Genomic DNA, 19312 nt, shown 5'->3' with positions numbered 1-19312 from the left:
ATAGACATAGACATAGACATAGACATAGACATAGACATAGACATAGAGGCATAGACATAGACATAGACACATAGACATTGACATGATGGTGAAAGGTTAAGTGGCTTGTCAAGACCCCAATACAGATGAGCACTTGCTTGATAGCCAGTCTTAAAGAGTTGCCTGGGGACACTGAAAGGTTTATTATCAGTTATTAAGGCTTACAAAAATACTCTAGATACATTACTTCATTTGATCCTCACAACAACCCATTTTAAATATGAAGAAATTTCAGCTGAAAAACAAATCCACTTGCTTAGGTTCACATAGCCAACTGGCTAATCTAATGCCTTCAGAGGCAGGGCTTGAACCCACATCTCTCTGGCTCATTGGGCTAATCTCTATCTGCTATGGCACACTGCTTCTGGACAGAAGATATGAGGCACCCATTTACCTTGACCAACTTCTTTTATGACCCAGGTAAAGCCTAAATTCTAGCTGCTTATTAAAATCTCTTTGTTAAGGAATTATTAATATTTACTTAATATCTCCTGTTCTAAACACTGTCAGTCCTGCCCTAGGTACTAGCTTATGCCTACTTACAGCCCAAATAACAAAATATGCATGGTTATCACCCTGGCTTGTTATTGATAATTTCCATTTTTAAAGTTGGCAACCCTGAGTGTATAACCTAAAAACCTAGACTGTTATGCTCATTACAGGTACAAAAAAAAAAATCTTAGGCAATTTCATTTGCTGAGGAGTTTAATTAATCTAATGCACCATGGCTAGTCCACACAGTCAATCTCTTCATATTTGTGACTGGCTTAGTGGAGATTTTACTTTAAATCAGTCAATGGCTATTGCCCAGGTTTCTGATGCTATATTCTTGTGTATAGTAATGAGTTTCTTCTTTTTTTTTTTTTAACATCTCTTTGATTACGTTTTATGTGGGTCATGAAAACATGGGTTTCCCATTATGCTACGGTGTTGTGTGAGTGGTCATTTAAAAATTCTCTGACTTTGTTCTGTGTGTCAGAGAAGCTACCCCACCATAGCAAACTGGGAAAGGAGAGCTGAGGGAGCGTGACCTGGGGGAAAAGTAGTCACACTTGGAAAAGGGATCATCCCAAGGTGGGATTTCTCAGGAACACATGGCCACACGGAAGGGGCCCCTCTTCCTTCCTTTCAGAAATGGCCTTACCCAGTGTTACATAATCATCATCATCATTATAGGCAGCTCAGCAGTGACGTGGTTAGAAGCTGGACTTAGAGTCAGGAAGACCTGAATTCAATCAGTTTCTTCATCTATAAAATGGGGACAATAATACCACCTACTTCCCTGGTAGTTGGGAAGATCAAATTAAATTGCAAACCTTAGGGCATTATATAAATGCTAGATTTATTATTAACAATAATAATATTCTTATTATTTTTTAGAGTTTAGGTTTAGGGAGCCTCCATCATGGAAAACTTTCTTCACTAATACCAATCCAGCAATATGTTTGTAATTTAGAGCTATTATTAAGTCACTTGGGGGCATGGTGAGGTTGAGTGATTTGCTGTGGGTCCCACACTAGTACATGTCAGAAGCAGGGCCTGCACCCACATCTTCCTGACTCCAAGTCAGGTCCTCAAAATTCACGGAAAGGGCCAACAGAGAAACAAACGCTCAAGAGAGGGGTACGGTAGACTCCCCTTTTCTACAGATGCCCAAAGAGAATCACCAAAGGCCCTCATGAGCTTCCCACCACATTCTCATTTCCTTATAGAGTTCAAGTTCTTGAGTAAAGAGTTTTGCTTTGTTTTGTTTTGTTTTTCAGTCCTGGGAATCATACACAGGCCATGACAGGGAATTCTAATCTCTCTCCCACCCCTTGAACGTACTCTCTTCGCATAGCTGTGGGTTTAGCCTACTGCTCTGGACTGTATTCCCTGCCCCTTCATCTCCCTCAAGGACAATTCAAATTCATTGTCTTGGCTTTGATCACATGTCTTCTGGCAGGTGCTGAGGCCCAAGTGGCATTTAGACTAGGGGATTTCCAGTCATGAGGTTTGGTCGAGTGGGATATTGATCAACAGGTCTTTCCACAGCCTCCGAACTAGTAAATACTTAATGACCTGGGCTTCTTGTGTATGGGACCCCCAAAAATACGTGATTATTTTTTTTTAAAAAAGTGATACAAAGGGCCAGAAATTGGAAACACAGTTAGGAGAAAATTTGTATTCACTACATCTCGTGTTCTAAAATTAGAGGATCAAGATCACCTGGTATTGGTCTAACGCCCCCATCCCCAGGGGACAAATTACTTTATATGACATCTAGCACACGCACGTACACACACACACACACACACACACACACACACTGTTGGCCTTGAGGATGATTGAACTTGGGATGGAAGCAATTGGACCTGAAGTGTCAGACTTTTAAGCTGTATGCTTACAGAGCAAGTCCAGGATTTCAGGGTACCATTCTGGGTTCACAGAAGTCCCCCTCTACTGGAATCCCTCCTCTCTGTGTTACTCAGCCTGGATGGTAGGAAAGAAAATAACATTTCTTGGTCCTTGGGATCTTGGGAACTTGGGCCAGGGCAAGGCAACTGTAAGGAATCATTTCATGGGTTTATCATATTTTGAAATGGAAAAGAGGTCTAGAAATCATCAAGTTTAGCCCCCTCATTTTATAGATGAGGAAACTGAGGTTCAGAGACTAATCAACTTGCCCAAGGCCACACAAAGAAGAAGTGGCACAGGTGGGGATTTGAATGGCCATCTTCAAAATCCAATTTCTTCCTCTGATCAAGTCACCCAAGAAACTTTTAATAACTTCTCTAGTCCTGCTTTATTTCCAAGCTCTTGTAAGTCTAGCCATTTACAAAATAAAACTATTTTCTCAGTATTTCCTCTAACCATCCTCCCACAATCTCATTTGCTTTCAAAGGGGTTAACTTTTTCCCTTGTAAGGACTTTGCATCAAAGACATTGGTTTTTGTTGGTGTTGTTCAGTCACTTCAATCATGTCTGACTATCCGCAACCCCGTTTTGGGGTTTTCTTGGCAAAGATACTAGAGTGGTTTGCCATTTCCTTCTCCAGCTTATTTTACAGATGAGGAAACTGAGGCAAAAAGGGTTAAGTGACTGGCCCAGGATCATACAGTCTAAGGCTGGATTTGAACTCAGAAAGATGAGTCTTCCTGATTCCAAGCCCAGTGCTCTATGCACTATGGCACCACCTGGCTGCCCCTAAAGACATTAGTAATGCGACCCATATTTTTCAAAATTTCATCATGGTGGCAGTACTAAGCTAACTTTCACAATGAGGGATTCAGAAACCACCAGGTGCCTGTGGATGTGATTTTTGGGGTAGTCTAAATGGTTTCTAGACTTCTTTGAGAATGTGGACCATCCTGGATCCTTCTTCTTCCCTGAACCTCACTAGGTACTAAGGATTCCAGCATTCACCTGGGGAAGATGCATTCAGAGTCATGGAACATTGAATGTCAGAGTCTGGAAGCATCTTAGAATATGGAAATGTCAGAGCTGGGAGAGACTCTAGAACTGAGAATGTCAGAGCTAGGAGGGAGCCTAATGCTTAGTATTGCCCTTTGATTTTTAAGGGCAGGAACCTGAAACCCTGCAGAAGCCCAAATGAAAACCAAAGGGGAAAGAAAGAGTGGAAAGTTGAGGGGATTTGGTTTCTCCATAGGCCCATGGCCTGATTTCTTTGAAGCTTTGGACATGTTAAGTTGGTGATTATTTTCACAATCACGTTAGGTTTTGTTTATAAACAGCCAGGTTCACCTCCAAGCCCTAGGGACCCAGCCAAAGCAATACCAAGTCACAATGACGTCAAACAAGTTAACAAAAGGGAGACCAACAGCTCATGGCCATTGTCTTAATCAAAGCCTAGAAGAGCCTCCATAATCCACTCCTGCCCCACACAAACACACCCAGAATGGAAACTTGGTGTTTTCTCTTGCATCTGTTTCGTTTTTAATTCCCTTTAAAAAAATATCTGGAAATGGAGAAAATTAAAATAACTAGTGTGTATACATACACATATGAGTTCCTTATTTGTTCTAAGGTCCAAGTCATAATGTGATTTTTGAGTTCCTCGAAATCTAACATATTCTACAACAAGTCCCAGACTAAGACCTCTCAACAGCAATTAGAAATCCAATCAAGTGGCCAACAAACCAACCTCCTCGATTAACTTGAGGGGGGTTGGAGGGGTGAGGGGCAGCAGGAAATGGCATAGGAGCTTATATATGTAATAAGTGGTTTTCACAAAGAAAAGATACTTTATATGTGTCTCTGTTTTCTCCATTCTAGATTTATTATAAAGTCATTAAGAACATCGAACCTGGAGAAGAGCTGCTGTTGTATATGAAGGAAGGGGCTTATTCACTTGGGACTATGCCACCCAATCTTGAAGGTAAGTCCTCACCCACCCTGAATCTGTTCTCCTGTGCCCCCTTTGAACTCATTGGGGAGCATCCGGACAACATCCTGTATCCTAGGTACCATGGACTATTCACGGCTGCGAGTTAACCAAAGAAACTGCATTCTGGATGTATCCATCCTGGATTCTTTGGTTTTCCCATGGTTCGTACTTGCTGGCAAGATTAACCATTCTTTCATTGGAATTTAGAAAGAAGCAATTCAAGGTCTTCTTCCTTGTGGATGCATTTAAAGACAAACTTAAAAATGAGAGAGGGGGGATATGGTTGTGTTGAATAAGATATTATTCTATGCCTGGAGCCCCATTTCTTCTTCTTTTTTTCCTCACTATTTTTAAGAAATCATCCAGTGAAGTTTCTTGACTTTCAAGTGTTTCCTCTTAGTGGGCTTTGAGTCACATAGTCAACTTTCACCATCCTAAAGGGGAAAAGATTGTACTATTATAGCAAGTATAGACTTCTGTCAAATCATCCCATCCTAAGCAAAATAGTGGCAGGGGGAATCCAAAAAGGAAAGAATACTCTTAAGCTAAGAGCATTGGATGGGAAAAAATCCTAAAATTTGAGAGCAAGGACAGTGACTATAGATACTGTGATATTGATGATAATAATAAAAATCATCTGATAGGAATGTCCTACGGTTTTCTAGTCTTTCCTCTTGGTTCTCTTAATACTGTGTTTTTCAGCCTCACCACTTTCAGAATTTGTTTCCCTTTGCTTCTGAAATGGGAATTTTCCTTTCTGGTTCACCTGTCATCTGACCAAGACTATATCAGGTTTCCGAATACCACAAAGAAAAGTCAAATGTTTAAACCATCTTTTGACAGAATATCTTTTTTTTTCTCTTCACATTAAACAAAGTCAATTAGCCTTTGGGTATTTTAAACCAATACACCAATACTCCCATTTTTAACTAACAATAGAAAAGTGGACTGGATAATTCTGAGTCTAGAGGATCAATGAATTTATTGGGAACGTTTTAGAAGGGATTTCTGGCCATTGGACCATACGGCCACTGAGGTCCTTGTAGATTCTGTGATTTCAGTGATTAAATCTTACAGTGCAAACTGGACAAGCCCCTGTCTCCGGGGTTAATAACCCAGCTGACTTTTTCCTACTGAGCAAGACTTCAAAAGCAAGCTGGAATATAGCATCTCCATGATGAAATCTTAGGCTTCATCCCCTCTGCCCCCCACCCTCCCACCATCCAACTTAGACTAGAGAAGGAAGGAAGGAGGTTTTATTTATCCTTTTTCCCCCAAAACCCACCAAATTTATAATTTGTTAATAAATAATATAGTGAACTTTATAATCCTCTAAGGAACATTACAGTTCCATGTTCAAGAGCATTGGGATCCTGACAGACAGGAAGCCCATTGTCAGAATCTCAAGGAGGCCATGGGGACCAGGCTGGGGAACCTCACTTTCTCTCTTTGCCCAAGCTCCCCCCTCCTGAATGCCAGCAGGATTATGGGGCAGCCACCCACAGCTTTCAGGAAATTTCCTTCATTCCCCATTGCTAAGTGCCCTATGCCCTTGTCAAACAAAAAAAAAAATACAGCAGAGGGGCAGTGTTTCGATTCTGATCCTATCTGTGCTCTTTGCTGGGGTTTGGTATTAATTAGGCAGTGGGGGAGAGAAAAAATAAATTTCTAGGACCTTGTGCAGCATGGGGAAGCTCTCATTTTCCTTAAAATAAGTGTTAAAAACTGAATAGGTCTTTGATAGCACGGGGGGAGGGAAAGGCAGACTGGAAAAGATAAATCTACTTAACTTTCGGGGCAGCAGGGTCTGACAATGGAGTTTCATTTGTGTATTGAATGTTCACTCTTGCAAAAGGTGCCAGGGGGAAAAAAGCCCACCCCAGCCCCTGGTCCCCTCCATGTTCAGCATTAAATAACCTGTAGCTACATTCTCCTAATAAATTTTCCAACATTTGTGGGCTAATTGCTTTTGAAATATAATAGCCCAACATCAAATATTTGACTTTTTAATACTCTTTCTCCCCCCACTTTGCCTAATGTTCCTCTGCCCTCCCCAGCCTTGCCCCCCCCAGTTAAACTCTGAATTGCACAAGAAAGAAAATGCAAAAATGTTCCATACAAAGATAATTATCATAAAAATCTTTTTCTCCAAACCCCAGTTACACACATACAGCCGCCCCTTATCACTGCAGGAATTTGGAGTAGGGCTCTTGAGAGCCTTTGAGACTCAAGTCTGCCAGATTAGCATGTAGATGCCACATAATTGAGTTCCCCTTGGCTTCTCTGAAAGCCATTAGGCCCTGATTTATTTTTCTGTTACATTCCTGCTTTGTCATGAGAGTTGCTGATGGAACTTTAGATAGAGGAGTGTAAGCCCCGCAGATCTGACAAACAAGACAAGGCGTGCTGACTGCAATCAGCCGAGCTGGTGTAGTGTGGTGTGGTGTGGTGTGGTGTGGTGTGGGGTATATGTGTATGTGTGTATGTGTGTGGTGAGTGTGTGTGTGTGTGTGTGTGTGTTTCCCTATAGCTCTACACAAACTCCCTCTCCCCAAGCCATAGCCTAGCTGCAACAGGGAATTTGGGGACCTTGTTGAAAGAAAATTGTGGGCCACGGACTTCCTTGACATATACTTGGAAGGGAGGAAGAGTATCTGCCCTTGGGCTTGGGGCATCTTGGGTCAAGTTCCTGACAAACAAGGTTTCTCCTTTCTTCTCTCTCTCTCTCTCTCTCTCTCTCTCTCTCTCTCTCTCTCTCCATCTCTCCCCTCCTTCCCCTTTCTCCCTTTTCTTTCTCTCTTCCTTCTCTCTCCCCTCTCCTCTCTCCCCTCTCTTCTCTCTTCTCTCTTCTCTCTCTCTCTCACTTTCTCTCTCTCTCTCTTTCTCTCTCTCATCTTAGAGGGATACCTGTTGCTCAGGCTCACAAAACAGGCATGTCTTTCTGACCGTAAAGTCAGCTCTCTATCCATGTTGCCTCTCATTGGCTTTTATGCTCCTACAAACAGTAGGAAGGGGTAAACAAATGCAGGGAAGGACTGAATCATAGACTTAAGTGCTGAAAGGAACCTTAGAATCTACCTCCCTCATTTGTGAGTGGAGAAGAAACTGATGCCAAGAGAAGTCAGGAACAGAGCCAAGAGAAGAACACACGTTTTCTGACTTTAAAACTAATAAATCGATCAACAAGCATTTATTAAGCATATGTTACGTGCCAGCACAGTGTTGGGTGCTTGGAATACAAAAACAAAGATGAAACAGTCCCTGCCTTCATAGAGCTTACATTCTATCAGGAAAATCAACAGATAGAAATCTAGCCCTCTCTCATCTTCAGCCTGCAATTCCTAAATGATGTAAAAATTTAAAGAAAAAAATCAATGGGAAAATATATTTATTACATAAAATAAATGGTCATTCTTTTTCCTTCCCAAATATGAATTAAAGGTTTCATTCAGAAGAGTGTTAATTCTTTATAGTAAATACTAACCCAGGATTGTGAGAATCCCGTGCCATCTAGATTTTTTTTCACGTTCACATCTTCTTGTCCCCTCTCTCCTCTGTATTTGTATATTGTTCAGATTAACTCAAGGAGGGAATAGCAAAGGAAAAGGCCAGAGAAGGAAAACCCCAGTGTACTTTCCAAATAGAGTCTTCTTACACTTCGAGTTTGGATGAGATGGCCAATAGCATCCCTTGGAGCTCTGCATAGAGCAGCCCGGTTCTGGGGTGAGAACACCCAATGGACTTGGGGGTGGGGGTGAGGCAGGGAATGTTCATCAAGTGCATCCGTGTTGCCAATTTCATTTTACACCAGATGCTATCAAACAGAGTCAGGCAGAACCAGAAGCAAACTGAGTCCTCCGACTTGGGTGGGTGCAGCCCACGAGGACCTCTGGTTGGTTACCTTGTTGTCCTTGTTCTTCTGTTCTGTCTTGTTTGTCCACAGCTGTCATATTTTATTTTTTACAGAAATTGTGGAGTAAAAATGATGGTAAATGGCTGGAATTTATAACCTACACTAGACCCTGGGGTGGGGGAGGTGGAGAGAGAGGGAAAGAGGAAGGGAGGGAGGAAGGAGAAAAAGAGGGAGAGGGAGGGGTGGGGGAGAGAGAGAGACAGAGACAGAGAGAGGCAGAGAGGAAGAATAAATATGAATGTCTCATCTCAGAAAGATTCCAGTCCAGGATGTTGGAATAAACTCGTGAGATGATCTCAAAAGCTAAGCATCTTCACATAGCCCACAGGGACGATAGCCTCTGACCAAGCTGCCCAGGACGCAGTCAGTGAGATAGTTAGGGAGCCCAAGGAGGTGGGATGATGACAGTGAGCTGGTCAAAAACTCTCTCCTGCCTGCTTGATTACATTTCTCTTTCTCCCCTAAAAGCCCCAAAGGAGTAACTGGGCTGTGCAAAAATGAACTTCCTAAAATGTGGATATGAAGGAATCATATTCATCATAGACAGGCAGCCTGGTACAATGAAGGGAAATATACTAAACTTATAATCTGGGGACCTGGATTAAAATCTCACCTCTGCTACCGAGTGACTTGGAGCAAATCTGTTTCCTTCTCTTTAAAAGAAGGAAATTGGACTAGATGACCTCTAAGGTCCAAAGTACTCAATCAATGATCCTAAGACCCACACTGTAATTTATTTTTTTTTTAAAAATTTAAATCTAAAGTTGGAATGGGGGAGGTCTGTATTAAAGTCTTTCCCGTGCTAGTTACTAACATACGACTTTTGGGAAGTTGCTTTTCTTCTCTGGGCCTCAGTTTCCCTTTCTGTAAAATGAGGGAGTTGGATTAAATGACCCGTAAGGTCCTATCCAACTCTAAATCCAGCCCTGAATCAGTCATGCTATAATCTATAAGCCACAATTCTATTATTTTATTTTATTTATTTTATTTTTAATTTATGAAAACCTCACTTTACAAAAAAAGTTCCCCCTAAAAGCATGTAAATTGAATTTTAATCATATTTTAAATGACATGAAGAGAGTTTGATGTCTTCAGAAATCTCAGGGTGAAATTTGTCGCACAAACAAACACAATCCATCGCATTTTTTCCGAAAACGAAACATATCTGTATGGCAGACATTATTACTGAGTAAAAGAAAACTTTCTTTAACTTGCTTTATGAGAAAAAGCCCAAACTCCCTACCTGCTCCATGGTTTTTGGTAATTCCTGGAGACCCTTGCTACATTTTTTCATAGGTCATAACTATAGGACTAGAAGGAGCAGTAGAGGTAACCTAACTCAAACTCTTCATTACACATACGTAGAAACTAAGGTACTTAGAGAAACTAAGGTACTTAAGAAAGAAAAATGAAATGCCCAAGGTCACCCGAAAAGGTAGGCGTAGAGCCCATACCTGTGTACTCTCCATTGTACCACACTGCTTCTCCATCAATTTTGTATTTCAACAAAATTGCTGCTACTTCCTAGTTCATTGTAGCTTATGAAATGACTATTGTTCAGGAGTGTCAAATCACGGAGAGACAGATGGGAGAGACTTTAGAGAGTATTTGGTCCAACACTGCACCTTTCATTTTACAGAGGGGGAAAGCATCCACAGGTAGTAGGTATTGGGGCTAGAACACGGACCTAGATTTTTCAAAGTCCAAATCCAAGCTCTTTTTCCAACATCATGTTGCCTCCCCAAGTACTTATCCCTGCATTCTAGAGAGATGGAGGTGGGGCGCACAAATCAGAACTGGATGAAGAATCTCGAAGGTGCCTTCCAGTTCTGCATAAGAGGAATCCAAATGTAGAGTTTCTATAAAGCAGAATACCCTCTTTGTTGCCCGACTTTCTTGGTTCTGTCTCCCCAGACCAGAGTTGTATTTGGCTAACCTCACTGGACAAATTAAAATGGAGGATGGAGAAGGAGAGACTTTGGTCCTCAAGATGCAAAGCTGAAGAGTGAAGGAAAACCTTGGCTACTGCCTCATGGGAGTGGGAGGGGGATACAGACCCCAAGACGCTGTGAGGCAGCTGCTGGGAGCCGAACCAAGCCATCTGGTCCCTTTGTGCCTTACTGAATTTCGTGACCACTAAGTGCTAAGTTCAATTGTTTCCACTTACATAGGTGGAAGAGACCTTAAAGGCACCCTCTTTTTATAGATGAAGAAATTGAGGCACAGAAAAAGTAATTCGCCCAGGGTCATTAACTATTAAGTGTCTGAGTCAGAATTTGAACTCAGGTCTTCCTGACTCCAAGGACAAGTCAAATCAAGTCAAGTTAAGGCATCCTCAACTCTTCATTCTCACTCACCCTACACATCCAGTTCATCACCATACATCTTGTATCCATCCCCTTCTCTCCATTCACATAGCCATAACCCTAGTCTGGGTCCTCATCATTCTTACCTGAATTATTGCAATAGCCTCCTAACTGACTACCCAGATTCAGGTTTCTTCTCATTTCAATCCATCCTCCACTCAGCTTCCAGTGTTTTTTTAATAACGATAATAATAGCTAACATGTACATAGCACCCACTATGTGCTAAGTGCTTTACAATTATCATCTCATCTGATCCTCACAATAACCCTAGGAGGCAGGTGTTATTAAAATCCCCTTGCCTAAAGTGAAGGATGGTCTAACCATGCCATCTCAGTGAGCTCAGGCCCTCCAGATTAAATATAAGCCCCTTAGTTTGACATATAAAGTCCTTCGCAACATAGCCCTTTCCTTCCTTCCCACTCTCCCTTCCCCCAAACACACCCACATTCTAGAATCCAGCCTCACTGGTCTTCTTGCAGTCCCTCACATCCATCTCCCGATCTTTGCATTGGCCATCCCCATGCCTGGAAAGCTCTTCCTCCTCACCTCTGCCTTTTAATTTCCCCGGCTTCCTTCGAGAATCAGCTGAAAGCCTACTTTCTACAGCAGGTAGATTCCCTGGATGCCCATGTGCAAGTCCCTTCCTTCTGAGATCATCTTCCATCCATTCTATGTATCTTGGTGCTACCTATTTATTTACTTTTATCTCCCCTTTCCAATTAGAATGTACACTCCTTGAAGTCAGGGACTAAATTTTTGCCTTTCTTTGTAACTCCAAATTAGAAGCTCTTAATATATACTGTCCACTACAGGACAGAGCTGTCCATAATCTCCCGATTTTAGTATCTTGGAATAGAGCCTAAATCACTTTGTTGCAGCTATGTCTCTGCTCCCTAACAAACACAAAACAGAAAGCTAAACCCACATGTTGTGGATAAGGGCACAGAGTCCCATGGGAATGTTTGCCGTTTTAGTAGACTTTGATTAGAGAGTCACTCCTTCGATGGTTCAGTCTTCATTGGGTGGACATTTCAGTCCTAGACATTGAGGCATAGAATCTTGCTGAAAGGGGGCATTAGAAGTCATTTAGTCTAAAGCACAAAAGCCAATGTTATGCGTCCCCCCCCCCAAAATAAAGGTTATTTAACCTCAAAAGTCAGGAGGATGAAAGGTAAAGGGGACAAAGAAGATCCCCTCACCCACAACTTTGAATCAAGGTGGACCAGAGGTTGCTTCCCAACTCTGCCAGTCATTCTAGATGAGTCCTTCCCTTTTCTGAGCCTGAGTTCCCCCTCAGTAAAATGGGAGTGCTTAGACTTGTAGCAAAGGTAGCTACCATTTGAAGGTTTGGAAAACACTTTGCATACAATGGGGTACAGTGGCCAGAGAGCAGGATTTGGAGCCAGAGGGCCTGGGTCCCAACCCTGCCTCTGCTTGGACTTTCTATGTGCCCCTGGCAGATCACTTAAGCACAGCTCTGACTGTGATCACACTCTTGCTCAGAAAACTCCTACGGTTCCTTACTATCTCCAGGATCAAATGCGAACTTCTCTGGCAGGAAAGCCCTTCACACACTGGCTCAGCTCTCTCATTTTTCCTCACTCATGACCCTCCCATCTCCTGCCTCTTCACATAGGCTGCTTCAGGGTCTGGAATCCTCCCCAGTTCACTTAATAGTTCAACTAAAGCACCAACTCTCTATTTGAAGCCTTTCCTGAAGTCTCCTAAAAGTTAATATTTTCCCTGCCTCCCCCCCAAAAGAAACAACAAAACCTATATCTCCTGTGTTGTGCATATTTACATAGGTATATATTCTCTTCCCCCAAAGAATTCTTATTATTTCTAATCTACCTTTGAATCTTCAGTGCTTAGCACAGTGCCAGGGGCACAGCAGGCAGCTTAGTAAATACTTGTTGATAAATGGATTCATTGAATTCAGCCTTCTGTGCCTCAGTTTCCTTATCTGTAAAATGTAGGGGTTGAACTAGATGACCACTAAGGTCCCTTCAAGCTCTAAATTTATGATTCTCTGATCATATGAGTCTTAAAACAGGACTGTGAGATAGGACCTCTCATTATCCCCAGCTACGAGGCATAGGGGTTACAGAAATGGACTTACAGTTAGGAAGACATAGATTCTAATACTGCCTAAGGCACTTGCTAGCTGTGTGACCCTGGGCAAGTCACTTAACCCTTTGAGCCTCGTTTTTTCCTCATCTGTAAAATAGGGATAATAATAGCACCTACCTCCCAAGGTTGTTGTGAGGATCAAATGAGATACTATATGCAAAGCACTTTGCAAACTTTAAAGTGTTATGAAAATACAAGTTATTATTATTATTTTTACTTTTAGAACCTTAAAGCAACCCTGTGACATTGGAGCAATTATTATCACTAGCAGGTTTCCATAGTGGACAAAATACTAGACTTCATATTAGTAACACCTACGAGTCAATGCTACCTCAGACATTTACTCTGGACAAGTCCATTATCCTCTTTGATCCTTCACTTCCCCATCTGCAAAGTGAGAATATTTGACAGGATTGTTATAAAGACCAAATGAGATACTCTATATAAAGAACTTTATGATCCCTGAAGTGCTACATTAATATTTTTGTTGTTGTTCAGTCATTTCAGTTGTGTCTGACTCTTCGTGACCCCATTTGGGGTTTTCTTGGCAAAGATACTGGAGTGGTTTGCCATTTCCTTCTCCTGCTCATTTGACAGATGAGGAAACTGAGGCACACAGGGTTTAGTGACTTGCCCGGAGTTATGAAGCTTGTTCGTATAAATGTGTAACATAAATGTTAGCTATCATTATTTGGTAGATGAGTAAACAGGCACAGATGAAGCTCATGGACTTGCCCATGGTCACATAGCTAATAAATACCTTTGGTGCCTACTTCAGAGGGTCGCTTCAGGCACCAAAGAGATAATATCTAGAAAGTACTTTGCAAACCTTCAGGTAACTATAAATATCCATTCTTTTTATTTTTCAGGATCCAGCCCTGCCTGGGTCCCTGTTCCCCACCCCATCCCCAAATGCTCATTGCCAGCCTCCAAGACAATGCCTAGGATGTATCAGCACAAACAAAAAACCTCAAAACAGAAATCTGTCCCCTCCCCCAGAGTGAATAACCCCAGGTTCCCAGCAGCTGGGACTATAAGAAAGTTGAATTGAAGAATGGATTTCCAGAGCAGGGGTGTGGGACAGGGGGGTCTCAGGCTGGGAGGGGGCCAGAACTCCAGTTCAATGGAAGGAAGGCCTCTCTTTCTAGAGAAGCCCGCCGGCCAGGCTGCCGGGCTGGAGGCGCTGTGGATGGGCCCAGGCCCCCTGGCAGAAGTCACTCTGCTGGAAAATTTACAGCTCTCTGTCGATTGTTTGGTTTGGCACTGGGCTCAGGATGCTGCCTTGTAAATGTAATAATAGCTGCCCCCTTTTTAATTTGTTTGACCTTGGTGACAATAATTTATTATATGCATTAGATCGCTGTTGGGTTTTTTCTTTTTTTTTTTTTTTAATTCCCAAACAAAGTGCTTGGCTTGGTTTTTCTCACCGTGTTCCCTGGCCATGGGTTTGCTGCTGATGGAGGCAGGAGGGAGGGAGAGCTGAAAAGCCCCAGACATCTTTCAGCCTGTGTTTGAAAAGCAATGAAGGAGACTTCCTTTCACACTTATCAGGCTTCCCTCTTAGGCTGCTGGCCTGCCTGCCTGCCGAAGGGGAGGCTGAGTTTGAAAGGATCTCATCTGGGGAGCAGCACAAACCACAGGCGTCCTCGGGGTGTGGAGAGGACCATGGGAGCAGAGATTTGGAGCTGAAAGGGCCCTCCGAGGTCACTGAGGCCAGCCCACTCACTTGACAGATGAGGTCACACACACACACACACACACACACACACACACATCTGACAGATGAGATGGTGAGAAGACAGAGCCAGCTCTGGAAACCAGGTGCTCTGGCTTCTGTGCCCTTTTCATGAGATGGCATTGCCCAGATCCTAGATTGTAATTATCTGTCCTTCACTCTCGAAGAGTACCAATGACATCAGAGGAATGATGTCTTGACTTGCCTATGAATTGGATTTGAAGGAGGCAGGGCTGCTCCAAGTGGTCAGCTTTGCTCTCTCCTCCAGAATCATTGGAGTCCAGTGGCAGGACAAAAGTCAAGACAACCGTCGATGGCCCCTCTAGATTAGACCAGCATAGAGTAGGGTAGGGTCACCGACAGACTACCTAAGGATGTATTGGGTTGCCTCCCCACTGGAAGGCTTATAGGATATAGTAAAGGGATTTATTGGTCAGGTATGGGTTGAATTCAATAGCCACTGAACTCCTTCAAGCCCTGAGATTTGGTATCTATAGTGCATTTATTACACACCTACTGTGTGCTAGGCAGAATGGTGTCGTGTATAGACAGTTGGCCTCAGATCCAGGAACACCTCAGCTCAGTTCCTGCCTTGGTCACCTGTTGGCTGGATGACACTGGGCAAGGTGATTAACTTCTCTGGGCACCGGCAATTCTCTAAGACTGTAAATTACAGAACGTGTAGCAGGTATCTGCCCTGGTAAACGAAGTTTCCTCACCGATCAAATTACAAAGCCAGCTACCTCCTTCCTCTCCCCACACACAAAAGTGCTAGTGTTGGGGCCCCAAAGACAAAGAAAGAAGCATTGCCTGACCTCGGAGGCTTCTGTTCTACTGTTCCAACCCCCTTCTTTTTAGAGAGGATGAAACTGAGATTTAGGGAGAGCACAGTCGAGTATCACACCAAGATGCTTGGAGTTGGGGCTTAATCCAATGATCCTGACTCCAGGGCTGGTCTTTTTCAATCACACTCAGCAGCCCAAGTCAATATACCAACAAGCATTTAGTAAACATCAGCAGGCACTGGGAAGAGAAAGAAAAACAGCACAGAGAGGCCCTGCCCTCAGGAGGCTTCTATTTTATCAGAACCCACTGAAAGAGTACATTCCCTCCTTGGAAAATGAGCTATAGGAGAGAGGCAAAGACAGAGAGAGGATGAGAGACAGAGAGAGAGAGAAAAGAAGAAGAAAGAGGAGGAGGAAGAAGAGGGAAGAAAGAGAGAGAGGAGGGAAGAGAGAAGAAAAGAGAAGATATAGATAAATATAGATACAGATTTAATAGCTAACATTTGGCAAACCACTCCAGTATCTTTGCCAAGAAAACCCCCATGGACAATTGGTCCACAGAGGTCATGATCGGTCAGACACAACTGAACAATTCAACAACAATATAGCACCTACTCTATACCAGGCACTATTATGCTAAGTACTTATTACAAATATTATCTCATTTGATCTTCCCAACAACACCGGGAGATAGGTGCTATCATTATCCTCATTTTACAGATGAGGAAACCGAGGCAGACAGGGGTTGAGTGACTTGCCTAGGGTCATAGAGCTAGTAAGTATCTGAGGCTAGATTTGATCTCAGGTCTTCTTGACTTCCTGACTTCAGGAGACATCTAGCTGCCCTATCTATATCTATATCTATGTATATGTCTATATCTATGTCTATATCCATATCTGTAACGGTATCTGTGTCATCTTTGGCATCTAATACATATATAAATATATATTTGTATAGCCACGCAATATACATGTATATGTGAACATATGGTATGTATATATACATGTATGCATGTTTATACATGTAGGTGTGTATATACACATATTTTTAATATCAGTTTCTTATTTATGTTGTATATATTTTTATACATATACGTAATAGGGAGTACTTGTCCAACCTATTAGAATGGAGGCTCTCTCCAAGTAGGGATTGTTTCATGCTTTGTATGGGTGTCCCCAGGCCTGGCACAGAATAGGCATTTATTACTTGTCGAATTGATGGATTAATTGATCGCCTGAACGAGTGAGTGTTCCCAGCATGTTGTGCTTTTTCTTGCAGAGGATCGCACATTCCGCTGCGAGGAATGTGATGAGCTTTTCCAGTCGAAGCTGGATCTCCGGCGGCATAAGAAATATACCTGCAACTCTGTCAACACCCTCTATGAGACCCTGAATGAGGAGATCAAACAGGAGGGGGTCAGCGATGGGCAGATTCACGAGTGCAAGGACTGCGAGAGGATGTTTCCCAATAAGTACAGGTACCATCTCTCTGTTGGCCCCAAAGAGAAGGAAGTATGGAAAGCCCTCCCTCAGGTTTTTCTATCCCCAACTGATGGGGCCTTCCCACTCTTGGCCAACTGTGCCATCTTCACGGTATCCTTTCCTAGGAGCTGGGCCCGGGGAATCATAGAGTGAGAGCTGGGGGAGCCCCGGGAGATCTTCAACTCCAATCTGCTCATTCTACAGAGGAGAAAACCAAAATCCAAGTGTCAAAGTTGAGTAATATTTATGAAGCACCTACTATATGCCAGGCACTGTGCTAGATCCTGAGGATGCAAAGAAAGGCCAACAAAAAGTCTTTCCTTTAAAGATCCTCACAATCTGACGAGGAGACAACATGTAGATAACTGTGGTCGATACAGAAATGAATTGACCAAGGTCTCCCAATTGCAGGAATCAGACTGAGACCTTCTGTCTCAAAATCTATCTCAAAAAGCAGCCTTTCATGCCACACACAAAAAAGAGAGGTTAATACAGGGCTCCTTCACCTTTTGGGGTATCATGGACCCCTTGGACAGAAAGGCTAATAAAGCCTTTGGAGCCCTTCTCATAATCATGTTTTTAAATGCATAAAATTAAACACAGGATTACAAAGAAAACTGATTATAGTGATAGTTATTGAAATATGTATATATATGAATATGTATATATGTATATATATGCATATATATGTATAAACCTGGGACAGCTAGGTGGTACAGTGGATAGAGCATCAGCCCTGGAGTCAAGAGGACCTGAGTTCAAATGCAGCCTTAGACACTTACTACCTGTGTGACCCTGGGCAAGTCACTTAACCCCAATTGCCTCCAAAAATAATAAATAAAAAATAAACCCAAGTTCATGGACCCCAAAGGAATTAGGAACTCCGTCTTTAATAGGACCTAACTAACAGGCTGATGGAGACATCTCTGGTCGGCTGTGATCCTCAAGAAGGCAGAGAAATAAAAAATTTTAGTAGTGTCCGTGGCAGAGTAATTGTGGTAGAAGAAACAGCAGCTCTCGTGTATTTATTGACCTTTGATATTTGCTAAACATTATTCTCATAACAACCCTGTGAAGTAGGTCAGGCAAGAATTATCCCCATTTTACAGATGGGGAAACTGAGGCAGAGTTTCGTACAATTAACATGTATCTGAGGCAGGATTTGAACTCAATCAAGTCTTCCTGACTCCAGATTAAGTGCTCTATCCATTGCATTACCCAGCTCCCTCGATATATCAGAGAAGTATCAGAATGTCTCTTTCCTGGGCCCTTCCTAGAGCTTCAAACTAGATAAATAATTCCTCAGAATTTTATGTAGGTCTCATCGAGGGTCTCACTTGGGAACACAAACCCTCCGCCCTTAACAGATGACTGAGAAAATAAATGTTTCACCAAATCTCCCAAGATGCTTTCCCAGTAAGCAGTATTCAAGAGTGTCTGTGTTTTCTTTAAATAAACACATAAATCACAATTACCAATGAGGGGAAAAGATACAATTTCCTGATGCTAAAAAGCCCAGAGTTTCCATATCAGAATGGATTATTAGTCTCTGTAATTAACGGGCCATGATGTATTACTGTGTTACTCATGAAGATTAACAGTCATAACGTATGAGCAAAGGAGGATGTCCCAGGAGACCAAGTGGATTAGAAACCACTCATTTATCCAAACAGGACTTGGCCATTCTGGGCAGCTGTGTTCTCTCCTCCTTATCAAGTCTCATTTCTAAGGCACTCATTTGCTACTAACTTTTATGAGCAGCTCTAACAGAAGGGAGCACTCAGATCTCTCTATGCCTTGATCTGTTCCTTAGAGCCTCGTGGTTAAGGAATATGGCATGAGACAGGAAACCTAAGTTCTGGTCCCAGCCTTGGCTTCTCTTGGTTCTCTCTGAATGACTTTAGGGGACCCTACCACCATCCAACACTTCCTGTTTCCAGGACCCTATATCTCTTCCTTGGGAGCAAATGAGATAGTAGGACATAATGGGTGGCTTTGGAGTCAGGAAGAGCTGAGTTCAAATCCTGCCTATGATACTTCTTGACTGTAGTACCTTGAGCAAGTCACTTAAACTCTTAAAGCCTTAGTCAATTCTCTAAAACTATAAATTGCAGAGAAGGTATAAAGCAGTATTGGTAAAGGGAGTTTCCTCACTTCGGAGTTCTCAACATCCCTGAAATCCCAAATCCTTGAGGAACAGCTTATCATAGGGGATAGATGAACTTGGCGTTAGGAAGACTTGGGTTCAAATCTTGCCTCAGACATTTATTGGCTATGTGACCTTGGGCAAGTCACTTGACCCCTGGATGCCTCTATTTCATCTTCTGTAAAATGAGGGAGTTGGACTTGATGGTTTCTGAGGTCCCTTCCAGTTCTTAGATCTATGATCCAATCTCCCACCCTCCAAGAAGGAAAGAAGGGAGGAAAGAAAGAAAGAAAGAAAGAAAGAAAGAAAGAAAGAAAGAAAGAAAGAA

The 19312-nt window shown here is 42.5% G+C and overlaps 1 protein-coding gene across 1 annotated transcript in view; it reads left to right on the top strand.

The window, feature by feature from the left end:
• The window catches only part of LOC114029538 (PR domain zinc finger protein 16-like), a 113591-nt gene that overhangs the window by 39233 nt on the left and 55046 nt on the right, over positions 1 to 19312 (top strand). Inside the window, exons 3-4 of the mRNA XM_027844026.1 lie at positions 4315 to 4417; positions 16636 to 16834. Of these exons, the coding sequence (XP_027699827.1) occupies positions 4315 to 4417; positions 16636 to 16834 (302 nt within the window). The remainder of the gene's footprint in view (positions 1 to 4314; positions 4418 to 16635; positions 16835 to 19312) is intronic.

The sequence above is a fragment of the Vombatus ursinus genome, unplaced genomic scaffold (assembly GCF_900497805.2).
Source record: "Vombatus ursinus unplaced genomic scaffold, bare-nosed wombat genome assembly UNPS02014932.1, whole genome shotgun sequence".
Lineage (NCBI taxonomy): Eukaryota > Metazoa > Chordata > Mammalia > Diprotodontia > Vombatidae > Vombatus > Vombatus ursinus.
This window is presented reverse-complemented; position numbering and strand designations above follow the sequence as displayed.